This window comes from Cyprinus carpio, chromosome A18 (assembly GCF_018340385.1).
Source record: "Cyprinus carpio isolate SPL01 chromosome A18, ASM1834038v1, whole genome shotgun sequence".
Classification (NCBI taxonomy): Eukaryota; Metazoa; Chordata; class Actinopteri; order Cypriniformes; family Cyprinidae; genus Cyprinus; species Cyprinus carpio.
Genome location: NC_056589.1, coordinates 24,314,179 through 24,334,133, shown reverse-complemented (window position 1 = coordinate 24,334,133; position 19,955 = coordinate 24,314,179). Strand labels below are relative to the sequence as shown.

The window sequence follows — 19,955 nt, the reverse complement described above, 5'->3', positions numbered from 1 at the left end:
TTCCCAGTCAAACCCTTGTTCTTTAGTCTGGTATTTTATTGTAATTCAGGCGTAATGAAGAGGAAGGCTGTCTTGATCTACCTCATTGACTTATCCTCTTTGTCTGTGATTACATGTGTCTACCATCATCTGGTTATGCCTCAATTTTTCTTTCTAGTACATAATGTTAAAAAGATCCAGAATACATCTTTCAGCTTTCTGTTGCAATCATTAATAATATGTCATTACAGCGAGAGAGATGAAATACAAATGATCTACAAATAAGGAGATTTAGCAGCATTTTTAATAGAATAGCTATGTTGTATAGGAGTTATGGCTTCAGTCTGGAGTTAGTATTGGGATTTGTCTTTCAATTTCTTTCCTTTAGAATGCATTTGCATAGCCCATGCTTTTTAAATTATTTGATTTACAATGCAATTTCTAAGAAAATGTAGTTTCTATAATCACAGCTTTGTGAATAAGCCTTTGAGTATGACAAAAGAGACCGAGGGGGTGTTACATGATAAAGAAGAGTGTTCAAGTCAGACCATGTGCCTACGAATTATGGCTTGTTTGCATCACTGGACATGGGAATAAACCCTAATCTCCTGTTAAGTCACATAACTCTCTCTCTCTCTCTCTCTCTCTCTCTCTCTCTCTCTCTCTCTCTCTCTCTCTCTCTCTCTCTCTCTGTCTCTATTTGAATCATAGCATGTCCTCAGACCTACAATTACAAAAAAAAAAAAAAAAAACCTGTTTCCTTTATTTTTATACCAGTTTTACAAATGAGGACCTTTATGGAGATTTTGTCAGGTTTAGCTCAATTGTGGGTACAAATTTGTCCCCAAAATATGGTTAAGTAGGCACACACACACACATGTCACCTGTAGGAACAGAGACGGGTGTTTTAGTGCTACTCTACCTTGCCAGAATAATGAAAAGAAGAGGGTCTTTGTAAAATTGCTGAGGACAGTAAATTTTTGTCCTTTTTTTTCCCCTTCTAAATGCACTGTCCTTTACCATCTTTAAATAAATTACATGCCCTAAGGTTGTTGGTAATTTATTCAAAAATATTTAATTTGGGTGGAAGGTATGGACCATCAACAATTAGGACCATCAGAGTATTTTGTGACACTAAATTAATAGGATGCCTGTATTTCTGAGATATTTAATTAACATTATTTATATAAATATTGATTTGCAATATATTTATCAAATCTCATTTTATGTCTTTTTTGCAGGCTGAGTGGTTGTGTTTGATTTGTCAAACACAGAGAGCTCTAGCTGGGCAGCTGGGAGACATGGGAAAAATACCAATATCCAGCCCAGTATCCACAAAAGACAAGCCTACAGTTACACCCAAAACACAGCTGTCTGAGACTTCTGCACAGACACCTATTCCGAAATCTGAGCCAAAACCATCACCTGTAAAGCAGGCAGAGGAGGAGAAAACCATCCCTACTACTGTTGCAAAGGCAGTGGTGACCATTCCAGTGTTCCCTGGACCTCTCCCTGTTGTTCCTACCACAGATATGCTGCAGACAGAGATGGCAGCTGCAGAGACTCAGAAAGCCACTTCAAAAGAAACAGGCAAAAACAAAGTCCCATTTGAGACACAAGTAGAGAGAGAACCGATGTCTATGCTTCCAGCAGTGACAACTGAGGCAGATGAAGTAAAGGTATATTATTATATAGACATTATTGAGCAATGCAATAAGTTTTTTTATTATTATTATTATTATTATTATTCTATTATTTAAACATATGTTTTATATTATTTTATTGTATTATTTTAAAACTAATTGTTAGGCATGAATAGGAGGCAGGCATGTTTTAAGACAATACTGGAATTACTACAATAGTAATTTCATGTATTTGCCATTTTTTCTTTCTTCATTTTCCGCAGGTTAAAGAGGATACATACACTCAACCTGCAATAGAAGGACAACAGAAAGATGTTGTGGTACAGATAGATAGTAGTCTTCCAGAAATTTCTAAAGTAGACACCTTAAAAGCCGATATTAAAGAGCAACATAGAAAGGACATCTTGCCAGTATCGGTAGAATCATACAGCTCGGCTGAGGAGGAGCTTAAGGAGATACAGAGAATCAGAGAAATGACCATAAAAGAAACTACTGCAAAACTGTTGCCTGTCAGAACATCGGACAGTGTAAAACAATACCATGAGGACAGCAGTGAGAGTGAACCCTCCCCTCAGATACAGAGAAGAAGAGTGAGGCCTGCTTCCTCCAGCAGTGAGGACTACAATTTAGACAGTTCAAATTCTGGAGATGACGAAGAGTTCATACGAAGACAACTTATGCACATGGGTGAAGAGGAGAACTTACCTTCTGATGAGAAAAAACACAGAGAAGAACAACAAACACAGCAAGAAACCAGAGAAGTTGAAAAATCTGATGATTTCATGAAGCCTAAACGTGCCCTAAAGAAACTTACTGTAGAGCCTGAGGAGATTTCTGATATCGGTCTGTCTTCTAATGACCAAGATGATCAAGTTGCCCAAGCCATCCCTGTCCCAGAAGCATTAAAAGAAATCATAGTGGAAATAGATGTATCAAATGACAATGAAAAGATCATAGCTAATGACACCACAGCCATTACACAAAAAACTCCTGTTAGACAGACCACAGAGGGACATGAGAGTCTGATTGAAGACTCATCCAAGGGTGATGGGTCGTCCAGTGTTCAGGTGTCTAGCATCACACCAGGAACAGCTTCTCCTACTTCTGTATCCTCTATTGATAAAGACAGTGATAGTAGCCCAAGTCATAAAAAGGCAGGAGCGGAAGGTAAACAGCAAAGAAAGGCAAAACATAGACCTCATGGTCAGGCCATTCCCACTATAGAGGACTCGTCTGAGGAGGATGAGTTACGTGAGGAGGGTGAACAGATGGATCAGGAAGATGAAAGAGATGATCAGCAGCAGTTAAGAAAGGCCACAAAAAAATTAAAGGCGGAAAGAGATGATCTGGGCATGCGAAGGAGACGTGATCATTTGGTTAAAACTGATAAATTAAGGAAGGCAGCAGGGATGGAGGAACAGAAGTCCTCCTCCTTCTCTGACATTTCACCTAGTTTTGAATCTGAACCAGAGAATGCAGAGTGCAGAACATTATCATCTGAAACACATGATGCTGCAGAGAAGCCGTTAAAGAGTTCTGAAGAGGTATATGAGGAAATGATGCAGAAAGCACAGGAATACAAACCATCAGAGAAATTCACACCACCCGATATTGAACCATTATATGGAGGCATGTTAATAGAGGACTATGCTTATGAAACTTTAGTTGAAGAACAAGAACAGGCTGCAGCAGCTCTTGGTAAAATCACCCATGAGGAAGATTTGAGAAAGTTGTCTGAACATGAGTCGGTGAGGATACTTATGACACCAGATGAGGCATATGAAGAGATTATGCATAAAAGGAGCAAGATCATGCAAAAAGAGAAGGAGGCTCAGCAAACACATTCAACACAGATTGACACATCCTTGCCATTTGATGTCAGTGACACTTGTTATGTGACTATTTCTGGAAATGATGTACTTACTACAGATAAAAATGCAAAGCCACTTTTGGAAACAGAGGATGCCTATGCAGAGCAATTGAAGACACAAAAAGATGTTTTAACACCAGGAACAAGTCCGACACAATCAACTCCTGTGTCTCCTGCCTCCCCTCTAACTTTGTCTGAGTCATCATATGATTCCCCTGAGGTGATTCTGATCCCTTCAAGTGGGGAAGAAGACAACCTTGCTGAACCTATAGAATGCATTTTGGAGCCTTATATTACAGAGTCTACTCAGGATGTATTTGGGAATAAAGCTTTATATCCAATTCCTGACTTAAAGATCACTCAGTGCTCCTCTGGTGAAGAGGAAGCTGAAGAGGAGTACTGTGTCACACAAGAAAAAATGTCATCTGAGCCAACTGATATCCCTCAAAGTGAAGAGGAACCACAAGCCCCAGAAGAATCATTTGAGACTGTTCCCATTTCTGTAATCTGTGAAGTTCCCTTATCAAAACATTTTGTGGAGACAACAGCAATATCACCACTGTCTCCACCAACATCTTCAGCAGTCTCATCCCCAGATTCAAATATAGAACTAACAACAGCACCATCATCCTCTCCCGTTTCTGACCAGACATCTGAATTAACCACTCCAGCTAGCCCCAGTGTTGCTGAAGTTTCTGCCCCAGTTGTAATTCACATGCCAGACTTGGTGTCTGAGCAAGCCACAACACACCCATCAGCAAGTGCTTCTGTTGCATCTTCCACACAGATTATTGGATTCCCTTCACCGGTCATTCCAGCCTCACCACATGTCTCAGAAAATGCTGGCATTCCGACTCCTTCTGAAATTCTTGTTTCAAAGCCAACACCAGGTCCAAAACCAACTCCTGCACCAAAACCAACAGTTATACCAAAACCTAAACAGGAAATAGTCCCTACTCCAGATAGCCTTTCATCCTTTACACTGGATTCAGCTCAAGATCAAGATTTAGTTCAGAAACCTTTGGCCGGTGCAATACATGCATCACTTTCAGCTGCTAAATCAGCCTCTATAGACAAACAAGCTGTTGCACAAATAATTGCTCCAAAAGTAGACTATGTAAAAACTCATACTACTACTGTTGTTACACCCATTGTTCAGTCTCAAAAAGGACCTTTAACACAAACTTCTGTTGTTGTTCAAATGCCCGATCTTGTGTCCCCTGCATTAGGCCATCCAGTTCTAGAACAAACTCCAGTTTCAGCGCCTAACCTGCCATCCACTGCACTCAGGAATCAGATTCCTACAACTACCACCATTGTTGCTCAAATGCCAGAACTGGTTACATCTCCATCTCAATCAATCTCTGTGACTTTTCCAGTACCTTCTCTATCCTATGCCCCACTTCCAGCTACAGTTTCAGCAGTGGACCAACCACCTATTTCTGTTCCAACAATGGTATCAGCCTCAATACCAGCAAAGGTTCTCTCTACAGACCAGACCAGACAAGTGGCCACACCATCATCTGCTCAATCCAGTATTCCTGCTTCAGCAAAAGAGACTCAGCCACCAAACAGTGTTTCTATTCAAATTCCTATTCAGAGGCCAGAAGAAACCATATCACACATGGCACCCCAGTTAGGCCAGCCAGCCACTATTTCTCCTCTAGCAGGTCATAGAGAGCATATTGCTGCAAAGACAGTCTCTGTTGTTTCTCCCACTGTTACTACAACTGTTGCTTTTGGAACTTCACCCTCCCAACCAGTTCAATCAATGCTGACCAATATTCAGCCAAGAATGGTGGAAATGCAGAAGGAAAATGTACCAGATGATGGAATTTCTCCACAACAGTCAGTTTCACAAATCATTTCTCCTGTTGTACAGACAGAGCAAGGTCAAGTTGTTGTCAGATTGCCAAATCTTGAAAATGTGGCATTTAAAACAACTATTGAAGATGGGAGAGGCCACCCCCTTTTTGTTAATGTTTCTCCTTTTGCTTATCCAGCCACAATGTCAAGTTTCATCACTGATTCAACAGTTCCACATTGTGTGACATCTGCAAAACCCCATGTTTCTCAAGAAAGAACAGATAAACCAGTGATTTCATTTCCACCACCTCCTCAAGCTTCACCACCAGAATTGCCATATAGTGCAGTACCCAAGGCTGATTTTAACCAGCAAAAGACTATTCCAACTCCCTCATCAGGTACACCAACTCTACCCGAACCCCCACCAAATGTGGCCAGTGTAAATATAAAACCAGCTGTGACCCCAACATACAAATCACCACCCCCTGTTCCCCCCAAACCTGTATGTATTCCACCAGGACTGGTATTTAGTCACAGATCAAGAGAGAGCGTTAAGCCACCAGTTAGTCCCGAGCCAGTAGTTGTTCAAGCAGTTCGTGCTGCAACTTTGCCAAGAACAAGGGAACCTCCAAATGCATTGTCACTAAGTTTGACTGCCCCTGTAGAGACCAAGCACAGTGCTTTATCACCAAAATCACCTTTGTCACCCAGATTTGCTAGAACTCTTGAAACATATGTGGTGATAACATTGCCCTCAGAACCAGGATCACCTGTCGAGGGCATTACAACTCAAGCACCAATGAGAAGATCATCATTGCCGACTCCCAAACAGCAGGTTCCATCTGATGCTCCAAGAGTGTTTGCTCCAGCTTCAGTGGATGCACCTGTGTCATTAATTTCAGCACAAATTGTAGCAGCCCCACCAAAGCCTACCACAGCTTTAAATACAGCTGTGCCCCTTGAAGTGATGGCACCTGACTTTGCTTCAGTCACAACAGAGACTCATCATTTCACACTAGCTGAAGTTTCAAAACAAAGTATTACGGAACCTTGTGTAACAATCCCAGATTTGCCAGTTGCTTCTGTACAAACATTTGTTTCAGAACCTCTTGTAGTGCCATCATCAGGAGTAGCACAGTATATGGCTGTTGTTCCTCATGTCACAATGGAGAATACAATGTATTCCCCATCTGCAATTATAACACCAAATGATACAGCATCAGTTGTAGTGATTTCTGCAGCACCTGTTGCAGATGCACCACCAACGCCCATTGCTATGGAACCAACAGCATATCCAGCAATGGTGTACCCCACACCTTCCTTGATTTCTCCTCTTCTCTTAGCTCCACTGTCAGGAGTTTCTGCTGATTTTGTTCCTCACAATACAGTGAGTGGTGTGCAACAAGAACTTGAAATGCTACAAATGCAAACAACATATTCTGCTCCAATAACAATAACCCAGATTCCAATCCCAGCTCAAAATGAAGACATTCCTGGTTTGGATATGGAAGAAGTACTAATAGTCTCAGCTTCCGAAGAGGTCTTAACTGAACTGGGTCCATCACCAGTACCAATAACACAGCTTCAAGACCACCAAGCAGTTTATGAGCAAAAAAAAGAAATCCCAGCAATGACCTCTGCAACAACTGTGCCACCAGTACCAGTCACATTTACACAATTTGCTAAATCTATTGAGAGTCAAGAAATTTGTGGAAAAGATAAAGTTATATCAAGCATGAGCCAAGTCTACTCTGCAATCTCAACAACTGAGCAGCATCCTGATGCATTGCCTAATCTTGTAACCCAAGTTGTCACGACTGAAGTACAAAGAACTACAACAGTGTCAGTTGTCCAGGAGAGGATTCCTGTCGAACCCATACATGAACCTGTGGGTGCTACAATCACAATACAGCCAGAAGTCCATCCAAAACCTAAACAAAATGGAATAATACACTACCCTAGTGACGTTATAGATCTTACCACATTTAAAGTTAATGTTACAATGACTGACCAAGGAATGGATCTGTCAGCCCCAGATTTAAGTAGGTCTTCCTTGTCAAGTGAATCAAGTGGGCGACAGACCACTGCTGTACAGCCTGAAATTGTGAATCTTAGTGCTGAAATAATCCCCACTACAACACTCTCTGTTGTAACTGACAGCATAACAATTGTCACTTGCACAGCTACAATTGCCTACAACAACAACACAGTTGACAAGCCTCTGGACCTAGGAAATGCTACTTCAGTGCCTCTTCCACTTACCACATATAATCCATTTGAGCCACTTGCACAGATAGTGTACAGACCTGTAAAATCGCAACCTAAGCCTATAACCAGTGCAGAGATTCCTGTTAACCTTTCATACAGAGCTGTTGCAACCACAACTCCTACTCTCATGCCTGTAACTATAGCCCCAGTGAGCTTCACAAATGGCACTAGTGGTATACCAATACATATAGAGCCATCGGCAGTTGGACCTGTAGACCTCACCACGTCTAAGCCAATGAAAACCATGGTTGCTTTGTCCTCATCCTCTGGAGTGGTCACAACTGTTTTGGAAGATGACGGTACACCAGTTGATCTAACATCTGGAAGACGGACTGCTTGCTGCGATGTAATTTACAGGATTCCTTTCACAGGGAGCTGCAGAACACAACCTCCTGTGACCACACAGCCAGACAATCAAATTGGCTATCAAATTGATATTGCCACCACACCTGTCATTGAAGATCTCAGTACCACGAAGGCTTCGATATCCGACAGTGATTTCAAAGAGGCTGGACTCTTTGGTTATGAAAGAAAGAATGGATTCACATATCAGAATGGGGCATCTGAGGGGGCTATTGATTTGACATCAGCTAAAATGTCGACAGGTCAGTATGACTGTGCACATGTACCCTTAATTTACTTGTTTTTTTATTTGTATGTTAATGTTGAGAAATGTATAATTTATTGATTATGTCTCTTATTTTTGTCATGTTCGCACTGAATGTCTTGATTTTCATTCTTGTCTTTTTCTGTTCTTTTTTTTTTAAACACAGATGCATGCATCTGCCTCCGTGTTGTCCCTCAGTGTTTTGGCTTTGCATCCTGCTAAACTGATGACACTGACAAGATCTTTGCATGCTCTTTGGCTTCCATTTCATTTTCAGTATTTAATGTTGCATGAAACAGAGCTTCTGAATTCATGAAGTGTTCATTTAGATGCTGATGATGCTGCTATTTTTGTTTTCCTAACATAACAGAAGAAGCCTTGGACTACTCAAAGAAAGGCACTTTGGCATTTCCTGGGATCACCACTACTCCATATTCTCAAGGAACGTCATTTGGCATTAATAGTTTACTAAGATCGACAAATGGCATTGTTTACTCATCTGTTGCTGCACCTGTTCCCTCCACATATGCAATTACCACCCAACCAGGTTCAATATTCAGCACAACATACAATAGTCTCACAAATTCTACAGAGCCATTTTCAGCACTTCAAAATCAGCCTGCTCCATATGGCTTTGTAGAAACCACAGCCACAGACCAATCAATATTCCCACAGCCTGATATATCAAAGGATATCCTACCTTCTGCATTAGCCAATCTCCTTCCCTCCCTGACAGCCTTCCCTGAGCTCTACTCAGATGCTACTCTTGAGGTAATAGCAGCCTCACTGGACATGCTGGTAACCCCAAATTTCCCTGATTTAGATGACAGCAAGAGCCAACAGTACAAGGCTGAACATGAGTTCTTACAATTAGAGAAATTGAAACAGCTGTGTCTAGCCGAAGAACTTGAATGGGAGAGGCAAGAGATACAGCGTTACCGTGAGCAAGAGCAGATCATTGTTCAGAAGGAGCTGGAGGAGCTTCAAAACATGAAGCAGCAACTTCTAATGCAGCAAGAAGAGGAACGCAAAACCCATCTGATTCTTCAGCAAGAAACCTTTGCACAGCAGCAACTTCAGTTAGAGCAAATCCATCGATTACAGCAGCAACTCCAGCAACAACTAGAAGAGCAAAAGATATACCCATATGGGTTCAGGCCAAGTAAGGGTATGTCCCCACCCTTGAGCTCAGACATCATACTTGACTCAAAATACTCTGGGGGAGATAATGGCCAGTACTGGCCAGTGAAGGATGACAATTCAGCGTCATCTGCAGTGTCCACCTATGACTCCACATCAGGGCAAAACTGGCTAATAACTTCTGGGGCTTTTACACAGTATAGTTCAAGCATTCCTGTATCAGTGAGTGCACTGACAAAGGATCAAATGCTGTTGTCCACAAACCTGCCAGATACAGCCAAGCAAGAGCAAAGTGGGGGGTTAAGTGGAAAGAAATTGGTTGAGAGTGGTGTTCAAACAGATGATGAAGATGGGGTTGAAAAGATTCCTTCTGGTAGAAGGAGAAGAAGTAGGAGAAGTGTAGATAGCTGTGTGCAAACTGATGATGAGGATCAGGATGAATGGGACATCCCCGTCCGGAGCAGACGCAGGTCTCGTCCCAGTAGATATGTTGATGGAGAGAAGGGAAAAAGCTCCAAGGTAGCAAGTATTGCAATTCAGACTGTAGCAGAGATTTCAGTTCAGACAGAGCATTCAGGGACAATTGGGAGATCTCCTGTGCGGGCTCAGGTGGACACAAAAGTAGATTTACACAGAGGGGGCCAAACAGAAAGTGATTCAGAAATCATGTCAGACAGAGATAAAAGATGTCCAGCTCCTTCTGAGATAAGTGTTAGCACACACCTTACAGCTGATGATGTTGGGACATTGTTAGTTACCAAAACTCCAAAAGTGTTATGCTCCCCAGTTTCACCAGTGTCCCCTGGAAAAAGCTCACAGAAGATGCTTACTGCTGATTCATCAAGGCATCTCAGTAGTCCAAGATCACTAAGGGCCTCACAACGATCTCTGTCTGACCCCAAGTCACTCAGTCCAACAACTGAGGACAGAATGATGTACCAATACTCAGACACCTACTCAGTAAGTACTGCACTTTAAAATGGACTCACACTTGTCTTGTTATCTAAAGGACAAATTTGTTCCATTTTGTCCTCTTCTAATAATTGCATTGCATATCAAGTGTCCATGCTGAATATATTGCTTGCTTGTTATTCTTTTTATTTCTGTTTTATTTATTTTTTAATCAACAGAGCAAAGGTTCTCAGAGCAGCACACCAGTTAGCACTCAGAAGAAAGTAAAACGTACACTACCTCATCCACCACCGGAAGAAGATACCCTCATTGGCCTCTCTGGGTACACCACTGCTTCTGCCAGAAGACGAATGTGCAGGAACACCACTATGGCGCGGGCCAAAATCCTCCAAGACATAGACAAAGAGCTGGATTTAGTTGAACGTGAGTCCTCAAAACTCCGTAAGATACAGGCAGAACTTGATGAAGAAGAGAAAGAGATAGATGCTAAATTGAGATATCTGGAGATGGGTATAAATCGAAGAAAAGAGGCTTTACTGAAAGAGAGAGAGAAGAGGGAGAGAGCCTATTTACAGGGAGTGGCAGAAGAGCGAGACTACATGTCAGATAGCGAGGTCAGCAACATCAGAGAGGCACGAGGTAATGGTCATGGACTAGAACGGCCACGGACTGCTCCTCAGTCAGAGTTTAACCAGTTCATTCCACCACAGACTGAGTCTGAGTCCCAGTATGCACAGCTTATGAGTCCATACTCCCATTATCAGTATGCATCCCAAACAAGTCAGTATCCTCAGCAGACATTGTACCAGCAGCAGACTCTTTACGATCAGCAGGTGTCCCCCTACCAATCCATCTACTCATCAGTGCCCTCACTCAATCAGCAGTCCCAGCAGACTGGCTATGACCATTCCTCACTCCTCCTGATGCATCAGAAACCCTGTCAGACTACTTTGTCTGACTTAGAACCAAAGATTACGACAAACTATGAGGTTGTACGCAACCAGCCCCTCCTAATTGTCCCTACATCCACAGAGAGTGCCTACGGAGTTTCTCATCTTGGTGGTAAATACAGTAGCCTTGATCTGAGGATGGGCCTGGAAGAGAGGGCCAGCATGGCCAGCAGTCCCATGTCCAGCATATCAGCTGAGTCCTTCTATGCAGACCTTGACCACCACAATGCCAGGAACTATGTCTTGATTGATGACATCGGCGAACTCACAAAGAGCTCTACAGGCCTTGGTTCAAGCTTTAGTATCGCTGATAAGGATATCAGCAAAGCTGACCGACTTCTCCGAGTGGCTGATGTTCGACGGACAGCAGATGTGGCAGACTTTCTTGGACCTCTTCAGGCTGCTTCTCGATTGCATTCATATGGTAAAGCAGACGACGATTCCATGGAAGAGCCATATGAATTGAAGATGTTGAAACAGCAAATTAAGCAGGAGTTTCGACGTGGTACGGATAGTCTCGAACAGCTTACAGGCCTGCCTCACTACCTTCACTCTGACGCTAGTTTTAGGCATTTCCCCAAAGCTGATAAATATAGCATTGGGAGACTAACTTTAGAGAAGCAAGCTGCCAAGCAACTTCCGTCCTCAGTTCTTTACCAGAAACAGCTAAAGAATAAAAAAGCATTAATTGACCCCAAAATTACAAAGTTTTCACCCATCCAAGAGAGCAGGGACCTCGAGCTAGATTACAGCTCCTATTTATCCTCTGCCAGCTCATCAGTTGGTGGACTGTCTGCCAGGGCAAGGCTCCTGCAGGATGAGATCACATTTGGTCTTAGGAAGAACTTAGCGGAGCAACATAAATATTTGGGTTCAGCTCTTGGAGCTAACCTGGCTCAGTCACTCAACTATGGCCAATCTCTCAACCTAGGGCCTACCATAAGGTCTTCCCTTCAAGATGATGGCACCTACCCCAGTGGCTCTCGGTCAAGACCTTCCTCTAGGCCTTCCTCTGTATATGGACTAGATCTGTCTATCAAAAGAGACTTGTCAAACTCCTCACTGCGCCTGAAAACAGAGGGTGAGGGCATGGATTCCCCGTTTGTATCTAGGGCTAAACCAACAAGTCTGCCAATTAGTCAGAGCAGGGGTCGAATTCCCATTGTTGCACAAAACTCTGAAGAGGAGAGTCCACTGAGCCCTGTAGGTCAGCCCATGGGCATGGCCAGGGCATCTGCAGGCCCACTCCCACCCATCTCAGCAGACTCACGGGACCAGTTTGGCTCCAGTCACTCTCTTCCAGAAGTCCAACAGCACATGAGAGAGGAGTCCAGGACAAGTGGCTATAAACGGGACATTGCCTTTATAAAGGATGACCTTCAGGGGGCCATGTCAGATAGTGAAGGTAAAATTATGAGATCTGTTATCTTCAACCCCAGCTTCTGTTGATATGCATCTTTTGAATGGCTCTAAATGCATTACTTAAATCTGTGTGTAAATTCAGCTGTTACATTTTCCTTTTCTTTTTTCATCCTTTGTCTCGGAATTTTGGTTTACACTTTGCAGTCTGTCACATTTGTATAATGTCATCCTCTTAAATTTACATTTTCATCTACACACACACACACACACACACACATATATATATATATATATATATATATATATATATATATATATATATATATATATAGTAAATAACAGATATTTATGTATAAAAGTGTTTCTCAATGAATTTGCTTGCTACTAACATGCAAAAGGAAACTGCTTGTTTCTTATACCATTATTGTTATTTCTCATAAATATAAGAAGAGAAGTGATTAAGGAGCTCTTCATAACTATTCATTCAGCTATTTTAATTCATTATACACTCCGTGCCTGTGCTATTTATCACAGCTGACGAGGAGACTGTTCTGCCTTCAATCCGTGAAGTTACAACATCCTATAATTTTGTCAGAATCATTTAGTGACTGGTTATCTTAGGAAGGCAGTAGACTGTTTATGAAATATATAAATGGAATTGTGATCATTTTGTTTTGTGCTGTATTTGGGGGAAAAACAGTTATGCAGTTGATCGGTAGAATATAAATTCACCTACAAGCTGCCAGTATCTTTCACTATCATTCCAGTAGCTATGGGACACTAAGCCATTTATTTAAATCAGAATTAAACTCTGTCTTCTTGTGAAGACATTCTCAAATGTTATATTCATGCAAGTACCTGGTTCTGTTTGTCTTGTTTTCATTAATCCAGAATATTTCATATTTAAAAAATGCAAGCATGTCATCACATTGATTGGACAAAAGTAATTTAGTGAATTTATGTTTTCATCTTTTCTGTCCTTGTGGACAATAAAATAGACAAATCTGTGCTTTTGACAAGCGATGATAAAAAGTTGTAAATCGGTTTAGATCGGTTTAGTCAAAGTTTCAGGAAGTTTATCTGATTATAACATGCATTCACTGGAAATTAAATTTCCATTACCTCCAAATCTACTACTTTTAACTCACTTGTTTAACAGTTTTCTTCATGTGATGTTAATGTCTGTAATGGATGTTTCCAAATTTCATCCTCAATAAATTCTTGCTATTTCTTTTTTTTTTTTTTTTTTTTTTTTTTTTGCATGGCTTATGAATGGGAATTTAAAAACACCTTGCATGTTACATGAAGATTTTTTTTCAGTGAATATTGTATTTATTCTCTTTCTGTACATTTTATAAATTTTGAACTATATCATATATTTTGTTCTTTTTAAAGTAGTGAACAATTCGCAAGTATTACCATTTAAAATCAGGTATTAAAGTGTTTTGAAGGCCAGTCTTATAGGTATAATGTGAGATCATTACACAAATTATTTGTCTAATGAATATAATGCTTCATTCAAATTTATTGTAAAACATATTTTTAATCTTTATGCTTTCATGGTGCTCTTAATGGCATTAAGACAACAGCATTGAGAAACATTTTAAAATCCTCTCTAGAATGTAATATTGTGTTGAACATAAATCTGTTTGAGAAGCCAGGTGTAAAGATGGTATAAACAAACAGAGTGCATAGTGTGAATATATGTTGGTTTACAACATGAAATGCTCTGCTGGGTTTGCACAGATGTGACCCCAGCCTCTGTCTTGAGAATATCAGAAACAATTTGTGTTTCTGAAGCAACATATATAGCTTTGCTTATGTTTACAGTCAAAGAAACATCCAAGGTTCAAAAAGCTCTTTCAGCAGTCTCAGTTTGTATAAACAAGCAGAAGTAATAAATCACGGCTGTTTTACATTTTACTTTAAAACATACTTTATGTGGTTTCAGCAAATATGCCTGTCAATAGAGCTTAGTTCGTTTTGAACCTTGGGAATTTATTTAAGATCACTAATGCCGGTATTGCTAAACAAATAATTGCCTGCATAGCTTTGTGTAAACTTTTTTGCACATCTTATAAATATTATTATGTAGAATTATCAATAATTTTATTGGGATACCTTACAGAATGTAGAATTTATTTAAAAGACTCTATAGAGTAAAATAATGACTACAATGTTGTGCTTTAAGTATTTTAGAAAATGCATGATTTAGATGTTTGCAAAAGTACATCATTCACTTGCACTGCAAATATAACTGTGTGTGTGTGTTTATTGGCAAAATATAGCTCTGTTTTAAGGCTAATTTTACTATGAATTTTCTGAAATACAATGTTTGCACTACAGCTGGAGGTCCTAGCTGGAATGTGAAAGGTGAGAACTGCTGTTCAACAACCTTCAAAATATCACTAAGCATAAACCTACTTTCATGCGTGCCATAGTCTTGAGTGACGGGCATTTCTCAGTGGTACACCTCAGACCCATCCTGGTGTTCATTATCACTGCACTTCCTCAAGGTCTCTCTGACATGGCCTGATCATATCAACCAGGGCACATACATGTCTACATACATGAGTGCATATGTGTGCATACTGTAGCAGAAGTTTCCTAGAACAAGCTAATGTCATTAGAAAATGTCATTCTAGCAACTTATCTTGCCCCGCCAAAATCTGACTAATGTAATGGATTACATTAGTAATCCATTACATTCGAACATTAGTAATCCAATCCGAAACTAGTTGACATTTAAAATACAGAACAAAGGTGCTGCTTTGGTGGTGCAGGATAAAAGTTATTAGAGTGAAATATCCTTCTGGTAATGTGTTGGCCAGAATGCCAGTTTTCCATAGGTCATATGTTTGCCATGGTCAGTGCATCCTCTAACTTCGGTAATAAAGTGAAAGCATTGTTGATTTAAGGTGACATTTCCTTGCAGAAGGACAGCATGTCAAGCTCTTTATTGCAAAACTCCTGCAGACAGATCATGTTGTCAGTTTTCTTCTCACTATTAGGAGTTAAATGATGATTTGTGGCATATTGTAGTGCTGCCTCATGAATAAAAAATGCTTCGCTTACACAGTATTGTGATCAAGGCATCTGCAGGTTGTGCAAACTACAGAGTAAACAAAAGAGATGATATTGCTTGCCTGACCTATTTTAGGTATGTGCTGACATGTCTGCCCTAGCTTGAGTTATGAATTATTCTAGGAATTCCCAATGTCTTTGAAGAAATTGCTAGACTACTTAAAATAGAAGCTGGAAAACGGCAGCAGGCATATGTACAGTCTTGAAGGATGCAAATCTAACATATTAGCATTGCAACTCTGTAGGCGAGAACAAGTACACAGCAAAAATCCTTGTCTTAATTGGTATTTTTGTTGTTTTTACAATTATAATATCTAAACATTCTTAAGACAAAACAAGATTAGTTTACTTGAGAGACAAAATTGGCTATTTTAGAATTATGTTTAGAAAAAAACATTATTTTTTCTTGCACTTTTAAAAATGAAGGTTCTTTACTGGCATTGAAGGTTCCATAAAGAACCTTTAACATCCATGGAACCTTTCCATTGTACAAGAGGTTCATAATATTAAAAAAATCATCACAACAATAAGAAAAAAAAAAAAAGTTTAATAAAAGAATCGCTCTCTTGAAAGGTTCTTTACGAAACCAAAAATGGGTCTTCTATGGCATCTCTACAAACCCCTCTTCTTGGAACCTTTATTTTAAGAGCATACCCATTATTTTAAGCATGAATCTAACAACATTTAATGAAATTTGTGCTTAAAATGATTTAGTTTTAGATTTGTTACACAATTTTGTGTCTCAACTAAATTTATCTTTAAGAATGTTTAAATTGTTTTCCTGAAAAACAAGGTGAAAACACTAATTAAGAAAATGTTCTGGCGTGCAGATTGCAGTTTGAAATAAGATAATTGTTTTAGCATCATGAAAGTCTGGTTTTATAGAACAAAAGCTGTGGTTTTGTTTGAGTAGTGTTTTACTTAGTGTACTAACAGAAAACGTACTAATCATTAGACATTTGGTAAGGCATCTCATCATCACACTGTTGTATGATGGTGTGTGTATGTGCGTGTTTCTGCTGTGGTTCGTTCCCACAGCAGTTCTCGATGCATGACATGTAGCCCTGTCTGGAAGAGACACAGCATGCATGTTCATGTGTGCATGTCTAGACACACGTCTCAGATTCCTGCTTTTTCTGCCCTCACCATCCTCTGTCACTGCTTCCCCTGGGGTCAGGGTACTTAGCACATTTAGCATTTATCTAAACAAACTCTCTTGGTTTGAAGCTTTGCGAAATGGAGGTTAGTGTCCAAACCCTTTTGAAACATAAATATAGTTCTTGGAAGCCCTGACCCAAATCCATCAAGCTATCAGTTCAAACACTCTAGCAAAGGAGCTTCCCCAACTGGGGGTGGTGAAGGGATGGTTGTCTGGGAGAAATGTGGTGGAGTGGGACACATGGCCCAGTTTTTTCACTTGTGATGGTACAGTGGATCCTTTCTTCCTGTCTTTTAGCATATCACCTTCAGCATGAAGAGACAGACTGGTTTGACAAACCCCGCCAGGGACGTGGTGGACCAGAAGCTGGGGCAGAGAGAAGACAGGTAAAGTGGTTTCACCAAGTAGAATGTGTTGCTGGAAATTTTTGTTGATCCTGGAATAACGTACCCACAAAAAAAAAAAAAAAAAAAACATTATTTGAAAAGTAGAGTAGTAGAGTTATAGGTCAATAGTTGATGTTTAAGCCACAACCCATACTCTGTAAGGGTAACCCTACAATCCGAATGTTATTCCAGGGACATGTTCTACTTAAACCACAGTCACTATGCAAATGCATGAATATACTGCACCTATCTTTGAAAGAACACCAAACTACATCTGCATACATGTAGATATTGCAAAAGTGCTGTTAGAACTTCAGCTACTGTTCATTCATTTGAACTGTTTTGCGTTGTTACAGATGAAAGGTGGCCATTACCCCTTCCCACACTCTCGCATCAAACTGCAACGGGACCCTAAGGACCACACCGTCTCAGGTATGTTTTCATAGCAATTACTCAACAAGATACAAATAGTGAAATGTAGCCAATTAGGCCTGCAAGTTAAATTAATGGAAGGAAAAGCAAAACAACAATTGTGATCTATCTCATGGAAGTCATATTGATGAAGAGATTGTGTTTAAAATGATATGAAATGCTCTGACTAGGATCCAATTACTCAGTCATTCATCAGCTAAACTGAACTTATCTGAATTCAGGGAATGGGCTGGGAATCAGAGTTGTGGGTGGAAAAGAGATTCCAGGGACCAACGGAGAGATCGGAGCCTACATTGCCAAGGTTTCAGCAGGGGGATGTGCTGAGCATACGGGAAAAGTTGTTGAAGGTAAGAACTTCTGTATTGGTCAATCTGATAACATTAGCAAGTTAAATTCTCTTAAAGACAGTAAGGGGTTTATGAAGCGAAAGAGATGCAATAAATAAGCAAATGTGGTTTAAAAAATCAATTCTTAAAGGTCATGTTATAAAGTGTTTTAAAAAAGCAAGCATCAGCAAAAGCATTCATTTAAAGTATTCAGTATTATTTCAAAGGGAAAAGTACCTCATTTAAAAAGCCATTTCTCATTTTACCCAGAATGCTATTGTTGTGGTATGATTGCTCTCCTTGTTGACGAATGCTGGCTCAGCATGCTCTGTCAATCTAGATTTAGATTTAGACTAGACTAGATTTAGCCCCTTTGAGAAAAGCTCAGCTTCCTGAACATGTTTTTGCTAGTTTGATTTTTATTCTTTCGTAACTCATGTTTTTAGCAAAGACTTGTGATATTAAAATGTTTCCTTTATAGTGCCAAATCTTTTGTCTACTTTTTTGTTTCATCCATGAAATATGCAAGCACCAATCTTCTGGCAAATTACACAAGCATCTGTTCTCTATCATAAGTATGCCGTTCTCTTGATACAGTATTAGTATTTACTGCTGTCACAGTGGAAAATGTGCTAGAGAGCAGATTTAATATCTGATAGCTGTAGCGATATTATTATTTGGGCCAAGAGTTGAATGAATGCACAACTGCACAAAACATACTTATATGCAAATGCTTCAACTTAGAAACACAAAGTATGCATGCATGTCTTGAATACAGCAGGGACCTTCAATATTTAGCCAGTGAATCGGTAACACATTGACTAAATAAGGGTTAATGTTTTATCATTTTGACCATAATTATCTATATGTTGGTACAGTAAATGAGGCAAACATTTCATTAATAAAAATGTAAAATATTACATCATTTCTAACATTAAAGCCTTTTGAAGTTGCTCCCTTTTATAGCACACAGTATTTTCAACAAATTAACTGAATCCAATCCCAATTATACATAAATCATTCAGATACTAATTTCAAAGCTGAAATAATGATTTTGGCCTAGTGGTAATCTTGCAGAGTAATATGAATGATATGACAGACATACGTGCTGAACATTTGAGAGGTTTTTTGAGTGGAAACTAAAGGCATTGAATGTGTAGAGATGAACAGACATTTGAATGATGTCCTGTTGTTATCAGCCGCTGAAGCACTCCGAATGCAAAAGACCAAACTGAAGACTCGCTTTCATTTGTGTAAGTGCTCGGGGTTTGGCCTGAAGTGGGCTTGAGTTTGCAGTGATGCTTTTAAATTGTTTTTTTTCTCTCTCTGTTTTCTGCACTTGTTTTCGGTCTCTGAAGCTCCAGGACCGTTTCCTTGTAGTGAGAGAAGTGCTCAGGGAAGCATGCTATTGAAAAAATGTCTGTGTTATTTATGTGTGTGGTTAATTTAGTGATTGTTTTTCACAAATTTACCCTCTGGAATCACAATAGCACATCTATCTTTCTATCTGTGTGTGAATCTATCATCATTTTTGATGTCTCCCTAATATAGAGTGCACAGAATCCAAACTTTGGCTCTAGATTTGAGGGTTTTTAAAAATAATCATACAGTTGGTGACTTTTATAAACAATACCTCTTTTTAATACTTTCCATAACAATCTGCAGACAAATAATGTTTTGGCTAAGGTGCACTGTGAGTATCTGTTTTTACTATTCTAACCTAATAAATGTTTTTCACTCACTGTTTCTGATGACGTGTTGTGTTCCTCAGGAATGCAGGTTCTGGAGTGGAATGGAATCTCTCTGCTGGGAAAGACATATGAAGAAGTGCAAAGCATTGTGGGTCAGCAGTATGGAGAGGCAGAAATATGTTTGCGCCTGTATGTTTCAATAACGTATTCAATGTTTGAGACTTAATCTAGTCCACCATGATAATATGCTGATTTGGTGCTCAAGAAACATTTGTTTTTATCAATTTATGAATATGGTATATTTAAGGACCATGGTTTACCAACAGATAGCCTCACCGTA

General features: G+C 39.8%; 1 protein-coding gene across 5 annotated transcripts in view; it reads left to right on the top strand.

Moving 5' to 3' along the window:
* LOC109110441 (protein piccolo-like) overlaps window positions 1-19,955 on the top strand; it is a 75,335-nt gene that overhangs the window by 41,173 nt on the left and 14,207 nt on the right. For 3 of the 5 annotated variants that reach the window (XM_042775562.1, XM_042775564.1, XM_042775561.1), the window contains exons 16-24: window positions 1,221-1,658; window positions 1,886-8,171; window positions 8,544-10,273; window positions 10,444-12,580; window positions 14,884-14,910; window positions 17,078-17,166; window positions 17,523-17,598; window positions 17,820-17,945; window positions 19,696-19,804. In XM_042775562.1, coding sequence (XP_042631496.1) covers window positions 1,221-1,658; window positions 1,886-8,171; window positions 8,544-10,273; window positions 10,444-12,580; window positions 14,884-14,910; window positions 17,078-17,166; window positions 17,523-17,598; window positions 17,820-17,945; window positions 19,696-19,804 — 11,018 coding nt within the window. The remainder of the gene's footprint in view (window positions 1-1,220; window positions 1,659-1,885; window positions 8,172-8,543; window positions 10,274-10,443; window positions 12,581-14,883; window positions 14,911-17,077; window positions 17,167-17,522; window positions 17,599-17,819; window positions 17,946-19,695; window positions 19,805-19,955) is intronic. The other 2 variants (XM_042775565.1, XM_042775563.1) reach the window with 2 other exon arrangements.